The sequence below is a fragment of the Rhinatrema bivittatum genome, chromosome 8, assembly GCF_901001135.1.
Source record: "Rhinatrema bivittatum chromosome 8, aRhiBiv1.1, whole genome shotgun sequence".
Taxonomy (NCBI): domain Eukaryota; kingdom Metazoa; phylum Chordata; class Amphibia; order Gymnophiona; family Rhinatrematidae; genus Rhinatrema; species Rhinatrema bivittatum.
Genome location: NC_042622.1, coordinates 76,504,277 through 76,527,374, shown reverse-complemented (window position 1 = coordinate 76,527,374; position 23,098 = coordinate 76,504,277). Strand labels below are relative to the sequence as shown.

At 42.2% G+C, this 23,098-nt stretch overlaps 1 protein-coding gene across 3 annotated transcripts in view; it reads left to right on the top strand.

The window, feature by feature from the left end:
• The window catches only part of SLC25A25 (solute carrier family 25 member 25), a 53,467-nt gene extending 35,251 nt beyond the window's left edge, over positions 1 to 18,216 (top strand). Inside the window, exons 1-10 of one of the 3 annotated variants that reach the window (XM_029611970.1) lie at positions 4,105 to 4,124; positions 5,869 to 5,995; positions 6,611 to 6,698; positions 7,781 to 7,892; positions 10,349 to 10,507; positions 13,677 to 13,829; positions 13,915 to 14,022; positions 15,621 to 15,788; positions 15,932 to 16,082; positions 16,181 to 18,216. In XM_029611970.1, coding sequence (XP_029467830.1) covers positions 4,122 to 4,124; positions 5,869 to 5,995; positions 6,611 to 6,698; positions 7,781 to 7,892; positions 10,349 to 10,507; positions 13,677 to 13,829; positions 13,915 to 14,022; positions 15,621 to 15,788; positions 15,932 to 16,082; positions 16,181 to 16,365 — 1,254 coding nt within the window. In that variant the 5' untranslated portion in view covers positions 4,105 to 4,121 and the 3' untranslated portion in view covers positions 16,366 to 18,216. Of the gene's footprint in view, positions 1 to 4,104; positions 4,125 to 4,428; positions 4,590 to 5,868; positions 5,996 to 6,610; positions 6,699 to 7,780; positions 7,893 to 10,348; positions 10,508 to 13,676; positions 13,830 to 13,914; positions 14,023 to 15,620; positions 15,789 to 15,931; positions 16,083 to 16,180 lie in introns of those variants that run through there. The other 2 variants (XM_029611969.1, XM_029611968.1) reach the window with 2 other exon arrangements.
• The last annotated feature ends 4,882 nt before the right edge of the window (positions 18,217 to 23,098 follow it).

Below are 23,098 nucleotides of genomic sequence, written 5' to 3'. Positions count from 1 at the left end.
GTTGATTGATGTACAGTTCCCAACTGGGTTGAAGCTTCAGCTACTGCTAGTTCTTTGGGAGGTTCTTTCCCAGGGCTACCTGCCAAGGGTCAACAAGAGAAGGAATTCTACCAGATTTAGACATGGGCACTGACGAGCGAGAACTCCAGACTGACCTGGTAGAAGGAATGGCTGAATCAACTGAAGAGAGATCAACTGCTGTAGTGCTGAGAGTGACACAACCCCAGTTGAAGGTAATATGTATGAGGGATACAAGGGGGAGTGAGTAACATGTTAAAAAAAAAACCAAAAAAAACAAACAACTAAATAGTAACTAGTAGTACTGATGCTACCTAAGCAAATTACTGTGCCGCCCCTGTGAGTCAGCATATGCTCTATTTCTTAGTAGCCCTGCCTTCTGCATGTGTTTTATGGAACAGGAGGCCTGTGTATGAGGAGGGGGCAGGACTACTGAGGGACTTGTGAGCATGCTTGCTCGCACGTTCCATGTTCTGTGACTGTTTCTACCATTGAGAGAAGCTACTGAGTGGAACAGGGCTGCTCTGCAAACTGTTGCTATGCCCAGATCACTCTGGCATGGAGGCTGGTTGAGCAGGTGTACAGATCTACTTCCCTGTGCCTGGAGCCACCATAGAGCCACCCCTGTTCATTGTAATTTCCACCTACTGTTATATTGTAAACAGATATGTGTATTTTAACATCTGTATAAAAAAAACTGTTAAAATAAATAATAGATAGGAGTTTGATTCCATTACATTGTGTCTTCAAACCCACCATCTTAATCTAATTTTTAAGATACTGTCCTTTGAGGTGTTTTTGTATATAAATCATCAGTTACAATATTTTTATATGGATTGTTTATAAAAGTAGCACAAGCTTAGCCACCTGCAAAACCTTCTGTACCCTCAGGAAAATGCTCTGGAGGGGAGCAGGGACTACTGAGCCCTGGTTCCGTCCAACACATCTTATTGCTGTGCTTCAGACCTGGTTATGCCCTTTGCTCTGATTCTGTGTACATTGAAATCTAAAGCCTGTAAAACAGTGGTCCCCAATTTATTTTCCAAATTGGGCCACTTTCAGATTGTGTACTGGAGGGCCAATCCATTGATGCTTTCCATCCCTGTTCTAGTCCACTGTGCTTCCTCCTCAGTCTACTTTTTTTCTAACAGCTGCTGCAGAGACTTTTTATTCCAAAAGCCTGCTCCTGCTGCTCCAGGCATCCACTCCTCTTTCTTCCTTTTTCCCTGTTTCTAAAGTCCTCCCTTTCCTAGATGCCAATGCAATGAGACACATGAGCGTTAGCACAGGTTTTTACTCCTGTTTTAACGTGCATTTTTCTGTGGTAAGTTGACTTGGATGCTTGAACTGGTCATATAGGGCACTCCGCCCCAGCCAGTTGGGTTTTCAGGATATCCCTACTGAATATGCATGAGAAGTTTGCATACATGGGAGATAGCACATGCATATTCAGTAGGGATATCCTGAAAACCTGACTGGCTGGGTGGGGGGGGTTGTAGGACTGGTTTGAGTACCCGTGAGTTAACTGGTATTTAACAGGGGTTTTAATACCTAAATTTTGCAATAAACCAGGATTAACAGTGTTAAAATGTGTGGGTTCATGCAAATCCCATGTAAAAGCTATTCCCCCAGCAATGCAGGGAGGTGTGTTAAAGAGCAGACAGCTTAAAGCATATTTTCTTAATGTTGGAAATTTAACTCTTGGGTCAGAGTAGTAAAACTTAACTCTCATTTCTGGTAGTCTAGCTGCTTTTATCAGACTGGACACAACAATAGAATAACTTTGGCCACCAGAAATGTGAGTATTCCACCTTGGACCCATGAGTCTAATTTCCAATGTAAGCTCTCAAGGCAGGCACCTAAAACTGAACAGTACATGGCACTATACATTCCCACTTCAGCATACTGTTTAACTGTAGATGCCCATTCCAAGGAGCTTACACTTTTTCAGCTAGCTATACGTGCTCACTCCAGAGGCCATTTTGGCAAGGAATGGCTAGTAAAATCAAAGCATAAGCTCTCCAGGGTGCGCTACAGCTGAACAGGATGCCAAAGTGCATACTGCTCATCTGAAGGCACCTGCCCCAGATAGCTTATGCTCTTTTTCTTGCCGTGCCTTGCTAAAATGGCACTGCATGCAATAAGGCCATTTTGACAAGGAATGGCAAGTAGAATAAAAGAAGCTCTCTGGAAAAGATCTACAGCTAGATGAGAAAAGCATAAGCATTCTGGGTGGCCACCAATAGTTGAACAGTTCACACCTTAGCACAGTGCATGCACTGTCCTGGTGTTCAGGAAAACAAAGATATAACCTATGACTGGTGCCTGCCTCAAAGAGCTTACAATGGAAATTTAACTCCTGGGTCTAAACTGGAGTAAACTCACATTTCTAGTGGGCAATGTCTCTTAAGCCTAGGGTAATACTCTTCTTCAGACCCAGGAAAGACTTACATTTCCAACGCAAGTTCTCTTGAGCTGGAACCCACAGCAGAACAGGGTGTAAGCTCTCTAGGAAGTGCCAAAGTCAGGATGCACAACACCAAAGTGCATACTATTCAGTTCCTGCCCCAGAGAGCTTACACTGGAAATGTAATTCCTCCTTTGGTCTGAGATGGCATAAACTTGCATTTCTGGTGGCCAAAGTCATTCTATTGCTGTGTCCAGTGTGGTAGAAACAGCTAGACACTACCACACAGGCACAGCAATAGAATATCATGGCCACCAGAAATGTGAGTTAGCTTTTACTCCATCTCAAGCCAAGGAGTTAACAAAATACAAGAGTAAGGAGGTAAGTGCTTGAAGTTGGAAGGAGTGTGACCAGACTAGCAAGATCGGGACTGGACATCTCAAGTGCAAAGCATGCCAAGTGAACTCAAAGGAAAAGCTCTCTTGAACCAACCATTAAGGATGCACAGCACCAAAGTATGTTCGGTTTAGCTATAGGTGCCTTCTCTAGAGAGCTTACCCTTTGACTTCACTCGGCATGCCTTCTCCAAATGGCCTTGCATGTGAGATTGTGCCCAAGTTAGATACTCTTGCATGCAAGGCTATTTTGGTCACATGCCTTCCAACTCCTTCTTTACTCCTGATTTCAAGCATTTTTTTAAAGCACTTTTCTCCATTAGTTAGGATATTTCAGCTTCATTCACATTTTAGTATGGGCTTCCCCCCATTTAGACTTTTTTTTAATACCTTTTCGATTTGTATCCCTCGGGACAACAGATGCATTAAGGAAAACCTTCGTTAAAATTGAACCCCTATTTTCGCATAGGCTTTATTACATCAGCTCCTCTGCTGCCCTCCCTTTTATACTTTCAGCCTGCCGCTGCTACCTCCTCCCCCTTCTGTGCTCCAGCAGCAGCGTAATTTGAGCACCTGATTGCTGCGTCACCTCTTCTGCTTCGTTCTTAGAGTATCCAATTTAAGCTTGTGCTAGTAAGCTTAACCCTTTTTTTTTTTTTTTTTGCTTGGGAGCAGAGAGAAAGCTATTAACGCCTGGAGCTGAGCTGCAGCCTTGGGGGGGGGGGGGTGTTTGCTGCTCAGGAGCGCCCCCCCCCCCCAGGTTGTCCATTAGGCTCTGAAAAGGAACCAGTTCCGTGCCTGGTACAAGTTAAAAAGTGGTCACACTCTGACTGGCAACCAGGATGGGGTAGAATGGACTTTGTCATTATTTACTGTGTAACTACCATAGGACATGAGATAAATGCAGGTATTTCGGCCGGTAAGTGTTAAAACTTCCAGCCTGCCCTGTCTACCAAAATTGATCTTTTTAGATTTAGTTAAGATGTGCTGGGGCACTGCCCGAGTGCCTCACGCATGACAGGCTGATGCTTAGGGTTGTGCTTTCTGAAAGGTTACCGGTCTTCCCTGGAACAGGACCTCTTGCCTAATTTATTGAACGAATATATTTCCGCGTGCTGCTTGAGAGTGACGAAATAACGCTGGCACTGAAGCCTTTCGGTGGCGTTGACTCATCTGCTTCCTGATATTTAGTTCTTGAGTGCCCTTTGCTCCGAACCAGTTGTCCTTTCATATCTGTCACGCGGGAAGAGTAGTTATTTATTTTGGGGGACGGGAGGGAGTTGGACCTTGATCTCTCTGCTATGGTAGGTATTTGCTATCTCTGACCCTGACCCCAGCCGTGCTAGCAGCATGTGAAAGGACTTAACGGCGCTCCCTGTGCAGTCCAGTAACAGCAGGAGGGAGGAGGCCGTGACGTCAAGGCGGTTCTTGCAGTGCTGGCACTCCGGAGCTCCATTGGTTGATGGGAAGAGCTCTATGCGTAAGACTCCCTAATATGGAAAAGGGCTGGGCTCGGCCAGCCAATAGCTGCGGAGAAATTCTGTCTTCTTGCCGAGGCTGGGTGGCAGGAGCAGCTGTAGAGCTGTGTGTGGTCTGAAGCCGGTAAAGCCATGCTCTGCCTTTGCCTCTCCGTGCCGCTGCTCGATGATTCCCATAGAAAAGTAGAGTACTTTGAGTCCCAGAAACTCCCCTTGGGGTTGAAGTCGATCTTCCGGCTAAGTGTTCTTCTCCCGTCGCAGGAGCTGACCACCTATCGCCAGTGGCGTCAGGTCAGAGAATGGGCATTAGAAGCACTAGAGAGTAGGACGGAAAGGATAGATCAGTACGGAGAGATGTATTTAAGACCAGAACCATCTGTGTGAGATTGGAACGGGTTAAGGATACAAGATAACAATGGGGGCTCTTTGACTTTTCAGCAGAACCAGATCTTGTAGCATTTTTAGTGACATTGGCTAGAAACTTGTAATATTGTGAATGAACTTCGAATATTTCATTTCATCCAGATTTTATATTGCCTTGATTTATTTTAGTCACTGCCTTGTTTTGGCATTGTGTGTGTATTATTTTAATTGTCCTTGGTGGTTTTTCATGAACTATTTTTATTGTAATATTGTAAAATGAGAATTCTGCAATGCTATGTTTTAATTTCTGTAATGGCGATTTAATAAGTTCTTAAATTTTGGCACCTGTTCAGTCCAGTTAGAAACTGAACTTGATATCTATGGATAACCCTCTTATTTATTTTGAGTATCAGGCAATGGTTCCTCAATCTTATGTTCCTTGCCCATGAATTCAGGAATAGTGAGCATAGAAGGGACTTCACTGCTCACTACATCTTCATAACAGATTAAGAAATAAAGTTTGAAGCCAGAGGGATGGGTTTGGATAGCTTTGTTGTATGGAAGGGGGGTGAAGCCCTGGAGACAATAAGCATTCAATCTGGATTGTGATGGCTGTGCATTTTTGGGCGATATTATTGAAATGCTTCCTGGAAAACTTTAAGCAATATCTTGTACTTCTATTGTGGTTCTTGATCTTAACTGTGGTATTGGGATCTACCATGTAATTCTGTAGTATAATATGTTATCTAGGAGTTTTTGTTTTTAAGTTGTATTAAAGTAAATTGTTGAAAAAACCTGGTATTTTCTTCATAGCTAGTTGCAGCTGGTTCTTTTTATACCTTTTTAGAATTTCACTATCTTTTAGACAATAACTGGATATCCTGGCTGGCTGTAGGCTACATCTTTATTGCCTCACCTATGGTTTCAGTTTTTAGGGTTTAGTACTTTATTCCTATTCATTCTTGCTGATTGTGCCAACAATGTTTTCTATCCATTTTGTTGGTCTGCTGGAGGGAAGGTCAGGAACCTTACTTCATAGAGTATTTAGGACTGGGTATGAGTTTAAAATGGAAAAGCTAGGTCTCTAATTTTTATTTTTTAATTATTCAAGTGCTGCATTTGGATATTTTACTGCAGGAGAAAGCAGTTATGGATTGAGTTTCTTTTTTTTTTTTTTTTCTTTCCATCCTCCCTCCACTCTAAACAGAGGATCGTGAAGGCAGGTGACAAAGACTTGGATGGCCAACTTGACTTTGAAGAATTTGTTCATTATCTTCGCGATCATGAAAAAAAACTGAGGCTGGTCTTTAAGAGCCTGGACAAAAAAAATGATGGTGAGATTTCAACCAAATTTAAAAGCTACATTGGCAGTACTTCTGACTACTTGCTCCCCTTTATCAGAAGAATAGTTCATATCTCCTTGTCAGTCTGTTCAGAAGGAATTCACTTTAGAACGATCTGCCCTCTCCCTCAAGTCTTGACACTTACTGCATCTTTAGAGTAAGAGACTACTAACTAACCACGATTGGGTAGAGTGACAAGGGAGGGATATAATCAGGCTAAAGTAGTTTCTCAGATTAGATGCAATGGGCCCTGCTTTTTCAGTTTTGAGGATTAAGTCTGACCCAGTATGGCATTTTCTTATGTTCTTAAGTGGTGTGGAGTCAAATGTTTTCAGATTCAGATCCTGAAGTCCCTAGTTGAAAAACAGGCTGAGAAATGATGCAGTTCCCCACAAATATAACTTGCACAATCATCCATTTTCCTTGCTTCACCCAAGGGCCTTTGAGTGAATTACCTCTCACACCCACACACCTTTGTCTAGCTTTTCTGTCTTAGATAATGCTGCTCTTCCCATGCCACATGGGTGCATGTATACATACAATGCATGTTTCCTCAACACCATTGTATTGTGACTTCTAGGACACAGCAAATTTGTTTCTTTCCAGGTCGCATTGATGCCCAGGAGATCATGCAGTCTCTTAGAGATCTTGGAGTGAACATCTCTGAACAGCAGGCTGAAAAAATCCTCAAAAGGTAAATGTCAAGGCTCTAATGAACACACGTGAAAAGTAAAGGTGCCGTCTCCTCGTTCTAGGCAGTTGAGTTGCTACTGGATGATTTGTGGTTGGACGAGTCTGAGGCAGGCATTTATTTATGCTGGTCTTGCTAGGGTTATTTTGTCTCATAGCAACATGGTAGATGACAGAAAAAGATGAACCGACCCATCTGGTCTGCCCAGCTGCCAACCATAGAGGATGCCTGTCTGTACAACAACAAATCAATTAGCATGACTCTCAGTATTGCCTAAACAACCTATCCCTTTAAAGATGTACTGGTCCTTTAACTTATGCTTTTTTAAAATTGATAATTTTAAATATACTGTGAGTGAAATTTATCACTTTTTAGTCTTCACTTTTCAACACATTTTAGTTTCTTCCCCTGAACTCTGCTGATATAAAGGGCATTGGTGGACTTCAACTTTTTCCAAAAAATGCTAAATGAAGGGAGATGGGAGATCCTAGTTCTGTGGCTTTTTAAGCAACATTACTGAGTTTGCAGATGATTTTCCAGAGAATAACTGATCCTTGTCTCTGCACGTCCCTTCCTGGAGAAGGGAGACTGTAGTTATAGCACTTCTCCTCAGGCAGTAATCTGTTCATATCCACACTGCAGTAAAACTGCAGCTGAGTTGTGGTTTTTTTTTTTTTTTCTTTTGGTAGTCCATGCAATACACACCTGTATGTTAACAATTTTGTTCGTGTACCTATGTTTTTATCATCAGCTGCGGTATTGGTTGATTGGGCGATGCATGTTTGTGTGCCAATATGCACCATTAATGGGTGCTACTGTATTGTTGTTTTTTTTCCTTGTGCTTCTGCCTCTTTGTCAGAATAAGGACTGGGCATTTCTGGGGTCATATCACCCAGTAAGTATCTGAGCCTGGTTTGTGTCTTTTCCTGTTTGCTTATGTTCAGCATGTCATGCCCTGGTCTGTTGCTGATTTCATTAATGCTGTATGTCTGCTACAGTTGCTATTACTTTGGGGGGGGTTAGTAAGATATAAAAGAAGGGTGTGTTATGGGGATCCAGTAATCGCCTCTGCTTTGTTTTGACAGTATGGATAAGAATGGAACAATGACTATTGATTGGAATGAATGGAGAGACTATCATCTCTTGCACCCTGCTGAAAACATTCCTGAGATCATTCTCTATTGGAAGCACTCCACTGTAAGTACCTATCCTTTACCACCAACTTCAGCCTCTTTCATTTAATGGCCTGGGAGTCTCTCCACTTCTATTTTTACTCTGTTGCCCTTTGTCCTTTTATGCGTTAATGTTGTACATTCCTTGGAAGGGACTGTGTGGGTACTGTAGCAACCAGATTTTCCAGGTAGTTTCAGGCTTCAGACCGGCACCTGCTGGTTGGGTACCTGCCAGGACTGATAGACTAACATTTCCTGCTCTACTTAAAGAATGTGTATAAATAATAAAGTACCTTGCTCTGCTTCTTTCAGCATGCTGCAGCTCCACATAGCAGTTTGGTCCTGTATGTTGCTTTATTTCAGGCTCACTGTCACCTGGAACATTTCAGACCCACTGCTTTTGTCCTCTTGGGGTTGAGACCAATTCAGAATATTTGAAGTGGCTTTGGGATTGGGGGAGGGGTAGGGGTAGGGAAAGCAACTTCTGAGGTCTGTTTCTGCTGCAGGTGCAGTTGACTTCTCGGTCAGTTTCTCATTGACTGTTTTGACTACTTCAGTTTGTGCTAGTGTGTTGCTGTCCTTCCTGCAGTGCAGCCATGAATGCGTTGCTGAAAGGCTGTGAATAAAGGCAACGGTCTTTGTGCCAGTCCTCCAAAGTAATAGGTTACTGATTTTTGAACTACTTTTAAGACCTTAAAGAGGTGAAGTCTGTCTTTTTTTTTTTTTTTAATAAAAAATTGCAGGTGATAATCTTTTTATTGGATTAATTTATACAAGTGACTAGCATTTAAGAGTTGGTCATAAAATGTGTTAAGTTAGTCCAATAAAAAGATCATCTGTAGCTTGTTGGCCTCTATTGCTGTGTTTAAGAGGACTAACATGTTAAATACACTGCTTTTTAATTTGAGAGTAAGCATGTTGGCCTGAACTCTGTTATCAAAAGTTTAACAGTGCAGGCTTATGCCACCCTGAAGAAGGGACATGTAGTGTTTGGGAAGTCCATATGCAGAAGCTTTTGGATAATTCTTATATTGATCAAAACAAAATGCTGCAAGGGATCCAATTTTCTTTAGGACTAATATGGCTTCTAAAGCTATACACTTCATTTTGTGCCTAAATCATGAGCCTATAGAGAATTCAGGGTAATGTTTTGACATAAAACTACTGGGAAAATGGGGAAAAACATGTAATCACTTTTTTCTATGATACATTGATCAAAGAAGCAGAGAAATACCGTTGGCCAAACAGTTGACATGTTTTGACCATTATCATACAAATGTACAATAGAGATCCCAAAACTAACAGACAATATTGGGAATACTTCTACAACACATTTTATTACATTCACATTTTTTTTCTTTTTTTACAAGTACTGCAAATGGGTACCAAGATAAATACAGTAAATACAGAGCTGAATACAACTATACTATATAAAATAACATTACTAGCAGATCATATACATAAAGTAGACCAACAATGAGCAACCTTAAGTGGCAGCAAAACCCAGATGTAGGTATAAGTTCACATCTGTCCAAGATAAATTGTTATGGTAATGGTCAAATAACAACCATCAATACAAAAGTATAGCCTATATTTGTGTTTCGCAATCAGCATGCCTTTTGTGTGCCATGAAAAAGTCACCACTACCTGAATCTCGGATCCAGGCCAACACCTGTACTCTGCTCTCAGCATCTTATAGCAACAAGAGACTCCAACAGTAGTTCTTAAACATCATGTAAGAAAGGAGCTTCCTCATGTATAGTCATGCATGTCTCTCCTTCTTAGCTACAGCATGAGCCCTGGATTATGGGAATTAATGGGCAACATGCAGAGTATGGCTAGCTGGGCCCTGCAGAGCACCATGTCATCTTCCCCCTCCTGAGCTTCCTTCTTTGAGTCCTTCCAGCCCCACTTATTCCCACACTGAGTGAGATGGGGAGAGCATGCACTGAGCATGGGATGTGACTGACTTTGAGTGTTGGGAGAAGCAGCATTGAAAGAGGGTTGGCAGCCACATGTGGCAGCCAAGGTAACTAACTGAGCCAGCTGCCTGCACCGTACCAACTTCTCTCTTCTCTGGCATTTGTATATAGAGGGAATTGGTCCATGGTGATGGGTTCGTGTGTCTTTCTCCCCTCATGTTTGTTTAAAAATTTCAAAGAGACTGCCTGGTCTTTCAGTGCTTCTTTACCTCTTCTTCGGGCCATACGAGTACTCTCCCTGTCTGAGTTGCCTTCTCCATGGAGGGTCATGTACCTTGGGCTTGAAAAGGCCAGGAAACACTGGCCTACATGATTATCAAACCTATCCAGTAAAAAAAAAGATTATAACGTAATCTTGGATTATATTAGAAATTAACCAGGATTATTAAAATAGTTTATACATTTGTGATTATATTTTTCAGCCACAGATCATAAGCAGTTTGTTTGAATCTTCCTGCTTAATCCTTCATGCATTAGTCTTATCTACTTTTCTTTACAGATTTTTGATGTTGGAGAGAACTTGACAGTTCCTGATGAATTCACAGCAGAAGAGAGACAGACGGGGATGTGGTGGAGACACTTGGTAGCAGGAGGAGGAGCTGGTGCTGTCTCACGAACGTGCACAGCACCACTGGACAGGCTGAAGGTGCTCATGCAGGTACGCTGTAAGGTGCAACGGGGCTTCCCAAGCTCATATGCATACATAGGAGAGAAATTTCATATATTGATTGCAAGTTTTTGTATTGTTCACCCAGTGTATCTAAGATTGAGTGGCTGGCATTGCCAGAGAAATGCACCTAATATCCTGTAGTGGTTTTTGGAATGTTTGTAACCCTGCCTTTGGTTTAAGTCAGAATGTAGGGGCCCCTCAGAATCCCCAGGACCAATCTATCTTCCCAGACCTCTATTTATTTTTTTCCATGTACCACCATGGTTAGCCACTGGAGTGCTGGGGTTCCACTGGTGGGGAGGAGGTCACACCTCCAGGGCCCTAGGTGCACTCAAGGTGGGAATCTCTGCATTGTCTCGTCTGTCCCACTTGACCTTTCTCACAAGGGTACTCACTCCAGTACATCTCAGCAGGCTGGTTCTCCAATTCAGAAAGAGCAGCAACTTGCTTGAAGTGGGGGTCAAATAAATTTTACTGTAACTCATAACTTTAATCCAAAATTTGAAAATCACAAAATACAAAAATAAAATGTTTTTGATACAGATGGAATGAAACTAAGTGAATCAGTCCCTTTCCCTCTCTCTGCAATTCTGAGTCAGTGTCCCTTCCCAGTGACAGGAAAGATTGAAAAATCTCTTTTCCAAAAAATGGGAGAACAGATTCCTCCTATTTAAGAATAAAGAAAAAAACTTCTCCAAAAAGTCCTTCCTTCCTTGGCATCTACAGTCCCTTCTTTAAATGTGTAGTGTAAAGTAGCCCCAGTGTGAAGGCAAAATCCCCACCCCTTTGGAACAGGCTTTGGGGCCTGAATTTGGGAAATGCCAGCACAATGCCACTGCTTCAGAAACTACAACCAGCCACACTTTGCACATGCTCAGCCTGGCCTTTATACTGCTGAGCTGATCAATCCATCCCAAGGTGGGGAAAAATCTTCTGGCTGGTCCAAAAAGTGACCAACAACTCTTCCTAAGATGGAGGAAGGGAAAATAAATGATGATGGTATGAAGTGCCCCTTATATTTTATACAACTTTAATTCCTTGGAGCTAGCTGTCATATGAAGGAGAGACTCCCTCCTTGGTTTTGTTTTCTAGCTGGCATTAGGGTTTTCAGGTTTGCTTCAGAAACAGAGGGTAGAGATAAATGTCAGTACAGAGTGCAGTGTCTGCTTGGAACTTGCTTGTGATATACTAATCTACAGATTGTGAAACTATAGTAATAGTTGGGCAAGAAGGGTTGTAAAATGCTGATTTCCACAGCAGTTGGAGGATGAAAGGTGGAAACTGCCATAGGCTAGAGGGGGGAGTAGATGTGAATGAATATTGGAGATGGCAGTTCCCTCTTCCGCCCACAATCCACACACTCCTGTCTGAAGGACAGTGCTGCTGCCCTTTTTTTTTTTTTTTTTTTTCCCTTCAAAATAGACCCCTACTTCTTTTGGCCTTCCCTATTAATGTTTTACATCTACCTTGCCGTTCTGTTCTGTTCTCATTTGGACTTGGTTTCCATTGTTTAAAAGATGACGTTTTGGCTTTAGTAGCCTATTTAACTGTGCTCGTAGCTATTTGATCTTTTTGTGACACTTTTTTAATGTATGAAATACATTTTTATTTATTTATTTTTTTTTTAAATTTGGTCTTCCAAGATTGTTCATCTAAAAATACTATCTCAATGCCCCATGCAGATTTTTAACGCTTGCTACTGCCCCTTTCTAGGTTTTTCTTAATTTTCTAATTTTCGTAGTCTTATCACAGTATGTTTTTACTTAATAATCTCCCTACAGTGATTCAGTCAAACTTGATTGAATTGTGATCACTATTATCCTTTGTACCAAATCTTGTAATCCACTGGAAAGCAAGTTTAAAGTAGTTTCCAGCCTCCTACCCTTCTAGTCTGTTCTAGGACTAGTTGCTTCATGAAGCAGTCATTTTTGGCATCTAACAATTTTACTTCCCTTGCATGCCCTGATAAGACATTCATCCAATCAATATTAGGATAATTGAAAACCCCCATTATTATGTTGCCAAAATTATTAACCCATCTAATCTGTTAGCATTTGCCTGTTTCATCATCCTGGTGAGGGGAGCAAAGTATCCTCCTGTTATACTCTCCTTTCCCTATCTCACATGGAATTTCTAGCCATAGAGGTTCCAGAATACAGTTTTTCCTGCTGAACCTGTATCCTACTTGACTGTGCCATTCTTAACGTATGTCACGCCACACCCAATTTGATCTGCCATGTCATTCCCTGTATTTTGTACTCTGGTATCCTTTTTCCACCAGGTCTTTGAGATGCTTAATATGTCTGTCTTCATGTAGTGCCATACATGTTAATTCTCCATTTTTGTTTTTTTTTAGACTTTTGACATTTGCATACAGAAAAGCAAATCTGTTTTTGTGTTTTTTTTTTTTGTTTGTTTAAATCCCTAATTACAGCCTGCTCATTAGCAATGGATTCAGATAGTTTTCAAGCATTCATATGTGTACTGTTCATTTAAATCCACCTCTCTATAACAAAATTTTGACTTCTTTGTTCTGACAGTAACCTTTGAAGGCTCTTTGATCCTAACCATGAGCTGCTCCTAAAGGACTGTAGACTCCCCCAGTAATCTACCGTAGTTTAAAAGATGATAGAGCGGTTTTTAAATTGTTGGTGCCCACGGCCTGGTTCCCTCTTGGTTAAGATGAGGGCCTATTCAGATGTGCCAGGATTCCTTTCACCAAAATATTCCTCAGTTCTTAACACATCTAAAGCTGTCCTTCCTGCACCATTGTCTCAACCATAAATTGAGATTCAAGGGCTCTGCCTGCCTCTTGGGTCCTGTGTGAAGAACCGGGGGAACTTCTGAGAATGCTGCCCTATAATTTTGGATTTCACTATCCTACCAGAAAGCCAAGTTTGGCATCCAGAATCTTCATCCTGTTGTTGGTATCCACATAGACCATGACAGTGGGCTCCTCACTAATGCACACAAATTCTAGGCTTCAGACATGTAGGCATGAGAACACAAAAATGATTTTGAGATTGTGGAAAGCTGTAATGTTCTGAAGTGTGCAACAAAGCTTGCAGACTAAATTAAAGGTATATGCCCCCCTCCCCCCCTGGAATTAGTATGAAATGTGCCTATGTAATTTATTGCAGCTCTCCTCTATTTTCAGGTCCATGCTTCCCGTAATAACAGCATGTGCATTGTTGGTGGCTTCACCCAGATGATCCGAGAAGGTGGCCTCAAATCTCTTTGGCGTGGAAATGGCATCAATGTCTTGAAAATTGCACCAGAGTCTGCCATGAAATTCATGGCATATGAGCAGGTAAGGCTGAGGATGGCAGTGGGTATGTTTATGGAGTATGGGAGGGTAAGGTGGTGATGGTCCCTCATTGGTTAATCTTTTACAGATAAAGCGGCTTATGGGCAGTGACCAGGAAACACTACGAATCCAGGAGAGGCTGGTGGCTGGATCTCTGGCAGGAGCCATTGCACAAAGCAGTATTTATCCAATGGAGGTAGGTGCTGTGCTGTTCTTGATGATCAGGGTATTGGATGCACTGCCAGCACTGGAGTGATAGTTTTGGTGTGGAGTGAAATCTGACATCTCCCTACCTAGTGGAGAGAGTAGATGGGAGTGTTTCAAATTCTTTAATCTTACCCTCCCCTCTATTCTCTTGGTAAGAGAAGAGGCACCGCACTCTACTGGCAAACTCCCAAGCAAATGGAAGATGGAAGGCTCCCAACTATTTTATTTGTTGGGGTTGCTGGCTGTCAAATTTCTAGTACTGCATTTTATTTTTTTTTAATTTTTTATTTATGCCAAAATATTTTACAAACAAACAGCAATAACAGTTTGCCAAATATACAGGTGCAAGCAAATTCTCACAAACCTAAATAATCATATTTAAGGAATCAACCCCTGTTATAAAGTAATAAAAGAGCCAAGATAACATAGATTTGAGCATTTTGAAAAGAAAAAATTTTAACTAAGAAATTTGTGGTACAACACTTTCATTACCGATGCTAGGAATCTGTGTAGGCAATTTGGCATCAAGAAATTTCCTTAACTCAATTGGGTCCAAAAACATACCTTTGCTGTTGATGTTTCACCACACATTTACATGGATAATAAATTGTACTCTGAGCACCTATAGTTCTTAACTCTTGATTCATCTGAAGGAAATTCCTTCTACGAATTTGGGTGGTCTTTGTTATATCTGGGAGGTTCCATACCTTCTGACCCAAGAAAAGTTTGTCTCTATTCTTTAGAGACAATTTCAATATCTTATCTCTATCTGAATTTTTCATAAACTTTACACATAGAGTTCCCCTAAATTCCACCTGTTCTGACATAGTTTGTTCTAAGAATGCAGTTAAATTATTAATTCCATTTTGTGATGTTATATTTTGCTGAGTTGCTTCCTGCATTTCATTATTCCTTTTTCCCAATGAGGGAATCTGGAGAATTTAGGGGCAAGGCCTAAAACCAGGGGAAATTCGAATGGATTGAATGAATTTCCCCTGATGTCTACACCATCGGGGCATGAGGGGAGAAGAGGCCTCTGATAAGAGGATCACACTGTGTTCTCCAGGAACTGTGAATTTATCTGCTAACTCAAAAGTGTTTCAATCACAACCTGTAACCCTAGAAAATGTATGGTCTACTTTAACTGATGTAAAGGCTATGATTTCATCGCTGAATAATATAGTAGTAGATATACAGAATCGGGTAATGAAAGTGGAACCAGAAATGTTTAAACATGAGGAAAAAATTGTTAGGATTGAAAATCGATATGAGCAAATAGAAAAGGTCCAAACAGGGCTGATTCAAGGGGAATTGATAAATAATAAGAAAATTGAAATGATTGAAAATACAATCAGATATAACAACCTAAGAGTCCTCAATTTTCCTAATGTTAAACTTATATCACCATTTGAACAGTACAAAAAATTTATGTTAGAAAATTTAATGCTTGACATAACTGAGATTCCTCCTATTGAAAAAATCTTTTTTATTTCATTGGGAAAAAGGAATAATGAAATGCAGGAAGTACTGCATTTTAAAGAATGAAAACCTATCTAATGGAAGTATGTTGTCCTTTACTTACATTAGGTCTTGAAGACTCGCATGGCACTACGGAAGACAGGGCAGTACTTTGGCATGCTAGACTGTGGCAAGAAAATTCTCTTCAAAGAAGGCATGACCGCATTTTATAAAGGATATATCCCCAACATGTTGGGAATCATTCCATATGCTGGCATTGATTTAGCTGTATACGAGGTAAGAATACTGTGCTTTAGTTTATGCTCAGGTTTGCATTTTATGTCATTGCTGCTGTTGGCATGCTTTGAAAGGCTCATTTCAAATTCCTTTAGAAAAGGCAGAGATTTCTGAACTTAACCTCAGTTTACCGGTTTTTACAGACATTAAAGAACACTTGGTTACAACGCTACGCCATTAACAGTGCTGACCCTGGAGTTTTCGTTCTGCTGGCGTGTGGAACTATTTCAAGTACCTGTGGGCAATTGGCCAGTTATCCCCTAGCATTAGTAAGGACACGCATGCAGGCCCAAGGTAAGTAAGAACTTATGGAAAGTAATGTCTTTATTAGCCAGGCTGACACATGCGGTGCCAGGAGGTTTCTAACTTTTTATTTGTGTATTTTGGTTCAGCATCAATAGAAGGCTCACCACAAGTGACGATGACAGGACTCTTCAAACATATCCTGAAAACAGAGGGGGCTATTGGTCTTTACCGGGGTCTGACACCCAATTTCATGAAAGTGATTCCTGCTGTCAGCATCAGCTATGTGGTGTATGAGAACTTGAAGATTACCCTGGGGGTGCAGTCGCGGTGATGGAGGGGAGATGCTGCAGACTGGATTTTATGGTGGAGCCTCATCTCATTCTGTGAATGTGTTAAACACTAAAGTGACTGAGCCAGGCTTTAGAACCTTGAGAGACTGTGAGGGGTTTTGGGATGGCCCCTTGCTGAAATTACAATTTGATGGGACCATAAGAACCCGAATTAATGCTTCCAAATTACTACTACCCAGTTTTCTGCTTTGCTGGCTCTGGCATTAAGCAGAATAGCTGCATGAGAGAATAGGAGTATTGCCTACATCAGTTCCTCTGGCTTGTTCTTAATTTTACCCCAAGTATTCAGAATCTGATGGCAGACGAAGTATAAAGGAGTTGGACACAGACTTATTTATTGTTCATGTTTACATATTCCTTTTTTTTGTTTTGTTAGAATGTATTCACATTCCACTTTATTACATCATTTTTTTGTCTCCCAAAAATTGTGGCTGGAAAGTTGATCATGTCTGGCCATTGTGACAGGAGGAGAAAGGGGTGTGACCATACAGTATTTTTATTAACCTTTTGATAAAAGGTGACATAGAAACTATGTTTGTGTTTTTGATTAGCTATGCTCTCTCATCTGACAGCTCAATTTAGCAAGGCAGTCGAGGAATAGGCCTCTTGTTGCCTCTGTTAGCTTTCTGCCCATCCTGCACGAGGAAAAAGATGGATGACCCTTCTTCTTACCCTGTACATACATCTAGTGGAATAGGGCAGTAGCGAAAGCATTGGTTACGTGTTGTAACAATGCTGGTAAGAGAGCAGGACCCTGCATCAGGGATAGAAAGAAAATGAATGAGCTGCTTTCACGGCAGGAGGGGATGCGGTTTGAGAGCCTCAAGATTTTTAATAGTAGCCAAATTCACATTCCTTTAGAACACATCTTGGCTATGCTACCTAATTGCACATTATTTAGTATTTATTGGTGGAAGATATAGAAACCTGTGTAAGTAGTATGTACTTTTTTTATATCATGTTGTAATTATTTATGTTCTGGTAAAGCAGTGGCATAGCTTTTATATCACAGTTCTGCTGACTACTCTGGCAGCTTTTTTGCACTGAAGCCCTTTGTGCTAAGAGCAATCATTACTGTCCTTCCTCAACACACAAACATATAGATAATGATCTATGTTTGTGTGTTGAGGGATCACAGTAATGATTGGTCTTAGCACAAAGGCTTTTTCTGATGCCTGACTTCATCTGACTCCCTTATCTCTATGTAAGTTTAAAAGAAAAAACACTTCTCTAGGGATGGAAGTTTGTAGGGTAACTTGGTTTTGCATTATTGAGGGTTGGATCTCAGGGATATAATAAGAAGTGTATGGTGAGGAGGGTGATATCACCTTTTCAGTACTGAGGAAGGAACTTTGCACTTTAAATGTTCCCTTGAACCCTTTATTTTTCCTTTAGGTTGTAAGATTTACTGTGGAATCGGGATCCCCTCCTTGACCATACTGTACAACCTTATGTTTGCGGATACTAGAATACTTGTTTGGCAGTCTTTTGAAACACATGGAATAGGATGGGAGGAAGAGAACATTTTCCACCCCATCACCAGTGTTTTTAGAAGGTTTCTGAGAGAGATCCAACTTTGCCTATTAGTGCTTTTCAATCCATGAAATGGCTGGAGAGGTTTCACACTGCTGTAGCTTTTGTTTTTGCTCTGCTGTAAATTCTGCCAGTATGATGTACCTGCCAACCATTGTGGACTAATGGGGATAATATGAATGCAAAGATCAATGCAAAGAACTTGCCAGTTTAATTTAAGTCTGTAAAATAAGTAAACATCTAAATTATGAAAACTTCATATGGGAAACAGTCTTCTAATAAAAGTCTTTAAAACGTTAATGAAATTGTGTGATCATGGATTGTGCCCATTTTTGGCTTTTATATGTGAATCTACTGCCACCTACGATTTGAACACTTGTGTGCCAGCAGTGAGCACATGACACCTTACTTGCTAGGGGTGGAGAGGGTATGCTGGCTGTGAGCACATGACACCAAACCTACCAATGGTATGTTCTTGGGGTTTGTTTGTTTTTTTACCAATTTAATTTTTATTAAATTGGAAAAAAACTATACACATAATAGTACAATAACAGACAAAACTGAATACACGATTTTCATAGTCCTCTCCCCATTCCACAAGTCTTCAGTTATTCAAAAGGAACAATTCACTGTGATCTCTATCCCAGGTTTGAAATAACAAAACGCGAACATAAGAAGAAATATATTTTCTCTCAGGACAAGCAGGATGGTAGTTACCATACGTGGGTGACATCAGATGGAGCCCCGATGCGGAAAACTATTATGTCAAAGTTTCTAGAACTTAAAGCACACTGAGCATGCCCTATACCACAAGTCCATGCAGGGTCCCTCTTCAGTCTTCTCCCCCCCCCCCCCCCCAATGGAGTTGTAAGCCTCATGGTGTGATTTGAGGTCACTTTGGCTGTTTTTAGCCTTGTGGAAAATGTTTTTGCTCTTCGTTTTGGGGTGGGGGGGTCCCTCAATCCCTCGCTGGGTCCCTTTCTGTGCCTTCCCCCTAGTGGCTGTAGTCAGGGTTTTCGGTGTTTTGGGTAAGTTCCCTTTCGCAGTCTATTTTTTTTTCCCCCATGGTGGTGATGCCTCTGTGCCCATTGGCCATTGATGCCTGCTGCCATCACTTTAGAATTTGTGGCCTTCTTGTTTTTCCCCCATCATGGCCACGATCGGTTTTCACTGATGCCCCCAGTGCCCGTGGACCATGTCTTATCACTGATAATCATGAGGTTTGTATCCTCTGCCTGCGGGCATCGCATGACGTCAGGGGTTGCTGCTTATGCGCCCAGATGACCCCGAAGGGATGTCTGCTTTGATTCGACAAGATGGATCAGCACTTATCCCAGGACAAGCACGATGCTTGTCCTCACATATGGGTGACATCATTGATGGAGCCCTATTGTGGAAAACTTTCTGTCAAAGTTTCTAGAAACTTTTTTGACTGGCACTGTGAGGCCACTGAGCATGCCATGATATTCTCTGCCACAGGGTTCTCCCTTCAGTCTTCATTTTTCCGCGCTGCTGTAGGCATCGTGGAGCAGGAGCTTTTGTGAGTTTTCCTCACAGTTTTGTCTGACAAAATTCAGATTTCACAACCATTTATTTTCTCCTATATCGGGGTCTCTCAGGTTTTCACTGGCTGGTGAGTAAATCTTAGTCTCTTTTTTACTCTTTGAGTAAAATTTTTTCCTCTCACGTTTCCTCTCATTTTTATCGACTGCTGTCGACGATAAAATATGGCCACAGGATTTAAAAAGTGTCCCAACTGTAATCGGACAATGTCCATTACAGACCCACACCTCGAGTGTGTACTTTGTTTAGGGGAAAAACACGACATAACAACCTGTCCCAAGTGTGCAGAAATGACCGCGAAGGGAAGAAAGGCCCGTCAAGAAAAAATGGAGCACTTATTCATTTACAACTTTTGCCATCCCCTTTCACATCGAGTCATCTCCGGCCGGAGTCTCTAAACGTTTAATATTGAAAAAACGTCATCTGGAAGGGTCGGGGGAACATCCGTTGCCAACATCATCGATGGCATCGACGAAGTCAGTGACCGAACACCGTTCGAAGCACCGCCATCGGCACCCTCACCCATCGATACCAAAGGCGCTTCTCTCTGGAGGAATCGACCGCGAAACGGCCTAGAATCCAGGAAACACCGGTACCTCCGCCGAGGCCTTTATCCCATGGCGAAGCACCAGTTGTCAAACCTCCACAGGGCTCTGTGGAAGGACCATCGACACCGCCACCACCACATGTAGCTGCTCTGCCCCTGCACCAGCTGTCATGCAGGAATTGTCGGATTTCATCCGTCAAGCGGTGCTCCAAGCCTTAAAGGATCAACAGATGTAGATACCGATGCCGGTGGTTTCACCGAAGCCGGTGCCGGCACTGAAGCCAGCAGTCCTGCCGATGCCTGCACCGATGCCGGCACCACAGCCAAAGTCGATGCAGATGCCTGACCCGATACCATCGATGCCGATGTCACCTGGGGCTCCAGGACATCCTGAATTTGCGCTGTACCAGTTTCTCTTGAAGAAATTTGATGAAATAGTCTGTGCTATTCCATCCAAGCCACAAGAAGAAATTCCTGGACAGATACCTGTAGATGATCCGCAGCCAGGTCCTTCAGGACTTCCTCAACCACCAAGGTCTTCTCCAATGTCTCCACATCAGGATGATACATGGGATGACAGTCATACAGACACTTCTTCTGAAGGATTTATGTCTGATCCTTCCCCTCCAGAAGAACGGAAGAAATCTCCACCGGAGGATTTATTCTTCACAAATTTTGTTCAGGGTATGGCGGACACCATATCATTTACTCTGGTAGCCGAAGAGGATGCTAAACAGCAAACACTGGAGGTCCTCCAATTCGTAGACCCTCCAAAACAAGTTTTGGCTATACCTGTCCACGAAGTCCTCCTGGACTTGCAGCACAGACTCTGGGAGCATCCATGCTCAGTACCAGCCATAAATAAGAGAGTGGACACCACTTATTTGGTACAATCTGTCCCCGGTTACCAAAAAGCACAACTGCCACATCAATCAGTTGTTGTGGAGTCCGCACAAAAGAAATCAAAACGGATAAGGCTGCATTCCTCCACACCTCCAGGCAAGGATCATAGATTTTTGGATTCTCTGGGCAGGAAAATTTATCAAGGAGCCATGTTAAACACAAAAATTGCATCATATCTGTTATACATGACTCAATATCAAAGAAATCTGTGGAAACAGATGCAAGAATTTTCAAATTCGTTACCACAGCAATATCAAGAAGCAGCCCAAGCAATCATACACAAAGGACTTGAAGCTGGCAAGTACGAAGTCCGAGCCGCTTATAAGTTTTGAAACAGCCTCCAGAGTAGCGGCATCTGGTATAAGTGCAAGATGCTGGGCATGGTTAAAGCCTCGGACCTCAGGCCTGAAGTCCAGGAAAAGTTAGTTGATTACCATGTGTTGGTGACAACCTTTTTGGCTCTAAAGTGCAAGATGCTGTAGCACAATTAAAGGAACACACAGAAACCCTGCGCCAACTATCGTCAGTTCCACAGGACTCTGCTACCCCGTCATCTCGCCGACCTCCAAGGAAGGAATCTCGATGACCTTTCTATCGACAGAGGCATTATTACCCTCCAGCATCAAGAGGCAGATCTTCTTGGCTGCAGCAAAGATCTCAGCCCAGGCAACCTAGGGCTGCTAGACCTCAACCTCTGCCGCAGACAGGACCAGCTGCAGGCTTTTTGAGGCCATCACAGAGACCAAAGCCATATCTACAACCCTCAACCAGATCTACCGGTAGGAGGCAGAGTATCCTCCTTTTTACAACCATTGGGTACAGATAACAGACCAATGGGTACTCTCAATAATATTTCGATGATACCAACTCAATTTTGTCTCAATTCCAAGAGATTCTCCTCCAAAACATTTTCCATTAAGTGAAAATCACATAATTCATCTACAAGTAGAATTATCCACCCTTCTGAGAGCCAGAGCTGTAGAACCGGTGCCCCGGACTCAGCAGGGCAGAGGATTCTATTCCCGTTATTTCCTCATCCCAAAGAAAACCGGAGGCTTATGTCCCATCCTAGACCTCAGAAATATCAACAAATTTCTGAAGAAAGAAAAGTTCAGGATGGTCTCTCTAGGCACCATGCTTCCACTTCTTCAAACAGGAGATTGGCTTTGCTCTCTGGATCTACAAGACACTTACGCTCACATTCTAATATTTCCTCCTCATCGCAAGTATCTGCGCTTCATGGTGGGTCATCAACATTTCCAGTACAGAGTACTACCATTCGGACTTGCCTCAGCTCCCAGAGTTTTCACAAAATGTCTAGCAGTAATAGCAGCACACTTGCACAAGGAACGTGTCCGTCTTCCCCTATCTAGACGACTGGCTCATCAGAAGTCAATCTCAACAAGGAGCTCTGGCTTCTCTCAGTCGAACAATTACTCTACTTCACTCCATGGGCTTTCTCATCAATTATCAAAAGTCCCATCTCATTCTGTCTCACCTGCTTCAATTCATAGGAGCAGAATTGAACACTATGCTTTCAAATGCTTTTTTACCCAAGGACCGAGCAGAAACACTTTCCCTATTGGCAAACTCGGTATACTCAAAGAAACAAGCAACAGCTAATCAGTTTCTAACCTTACTAGGCCACATGGCCACCACAGTTCATGTCACTTCCAGGGCAAGACTAGCCATGAGGGTAACCCAATGGACTTTAAGATCACAATGGATCCAAGCCATTCAACCACTGTACTCTCCAATTCAAGTCACCCACCAACTACGTTCATCTCTACTTTGGTGGGCAATAAAGGACAATTTGTGCAAGGGCCTACCCTTCCAGCAACCAGTCCCACAGATAACTTTAACTACAGATGCATCCACCTTGGGTTGGGGAGCTCACATAGACAATCTCCAAACCCAGGGTTCTTGGACAAAACTCGAAGCAACGTTTCAAATCAATTTCCTGGAACTTCGAGCTGTACGTTATGCTCTGCATGCATTCAAGGACTGCCTTTCACACAAGACTGTTCTCATTCAAACAGACAATACAGTAGCCATGTGGTACATCAACAAACAGGGAGGTACGGGCTCGTATCTCCTTTGTCAAGAAGCCGCTCAGACTTGGGACTGGGCCCTGACACACTCCATGTTTCTCCAGGCCACTTATCTAG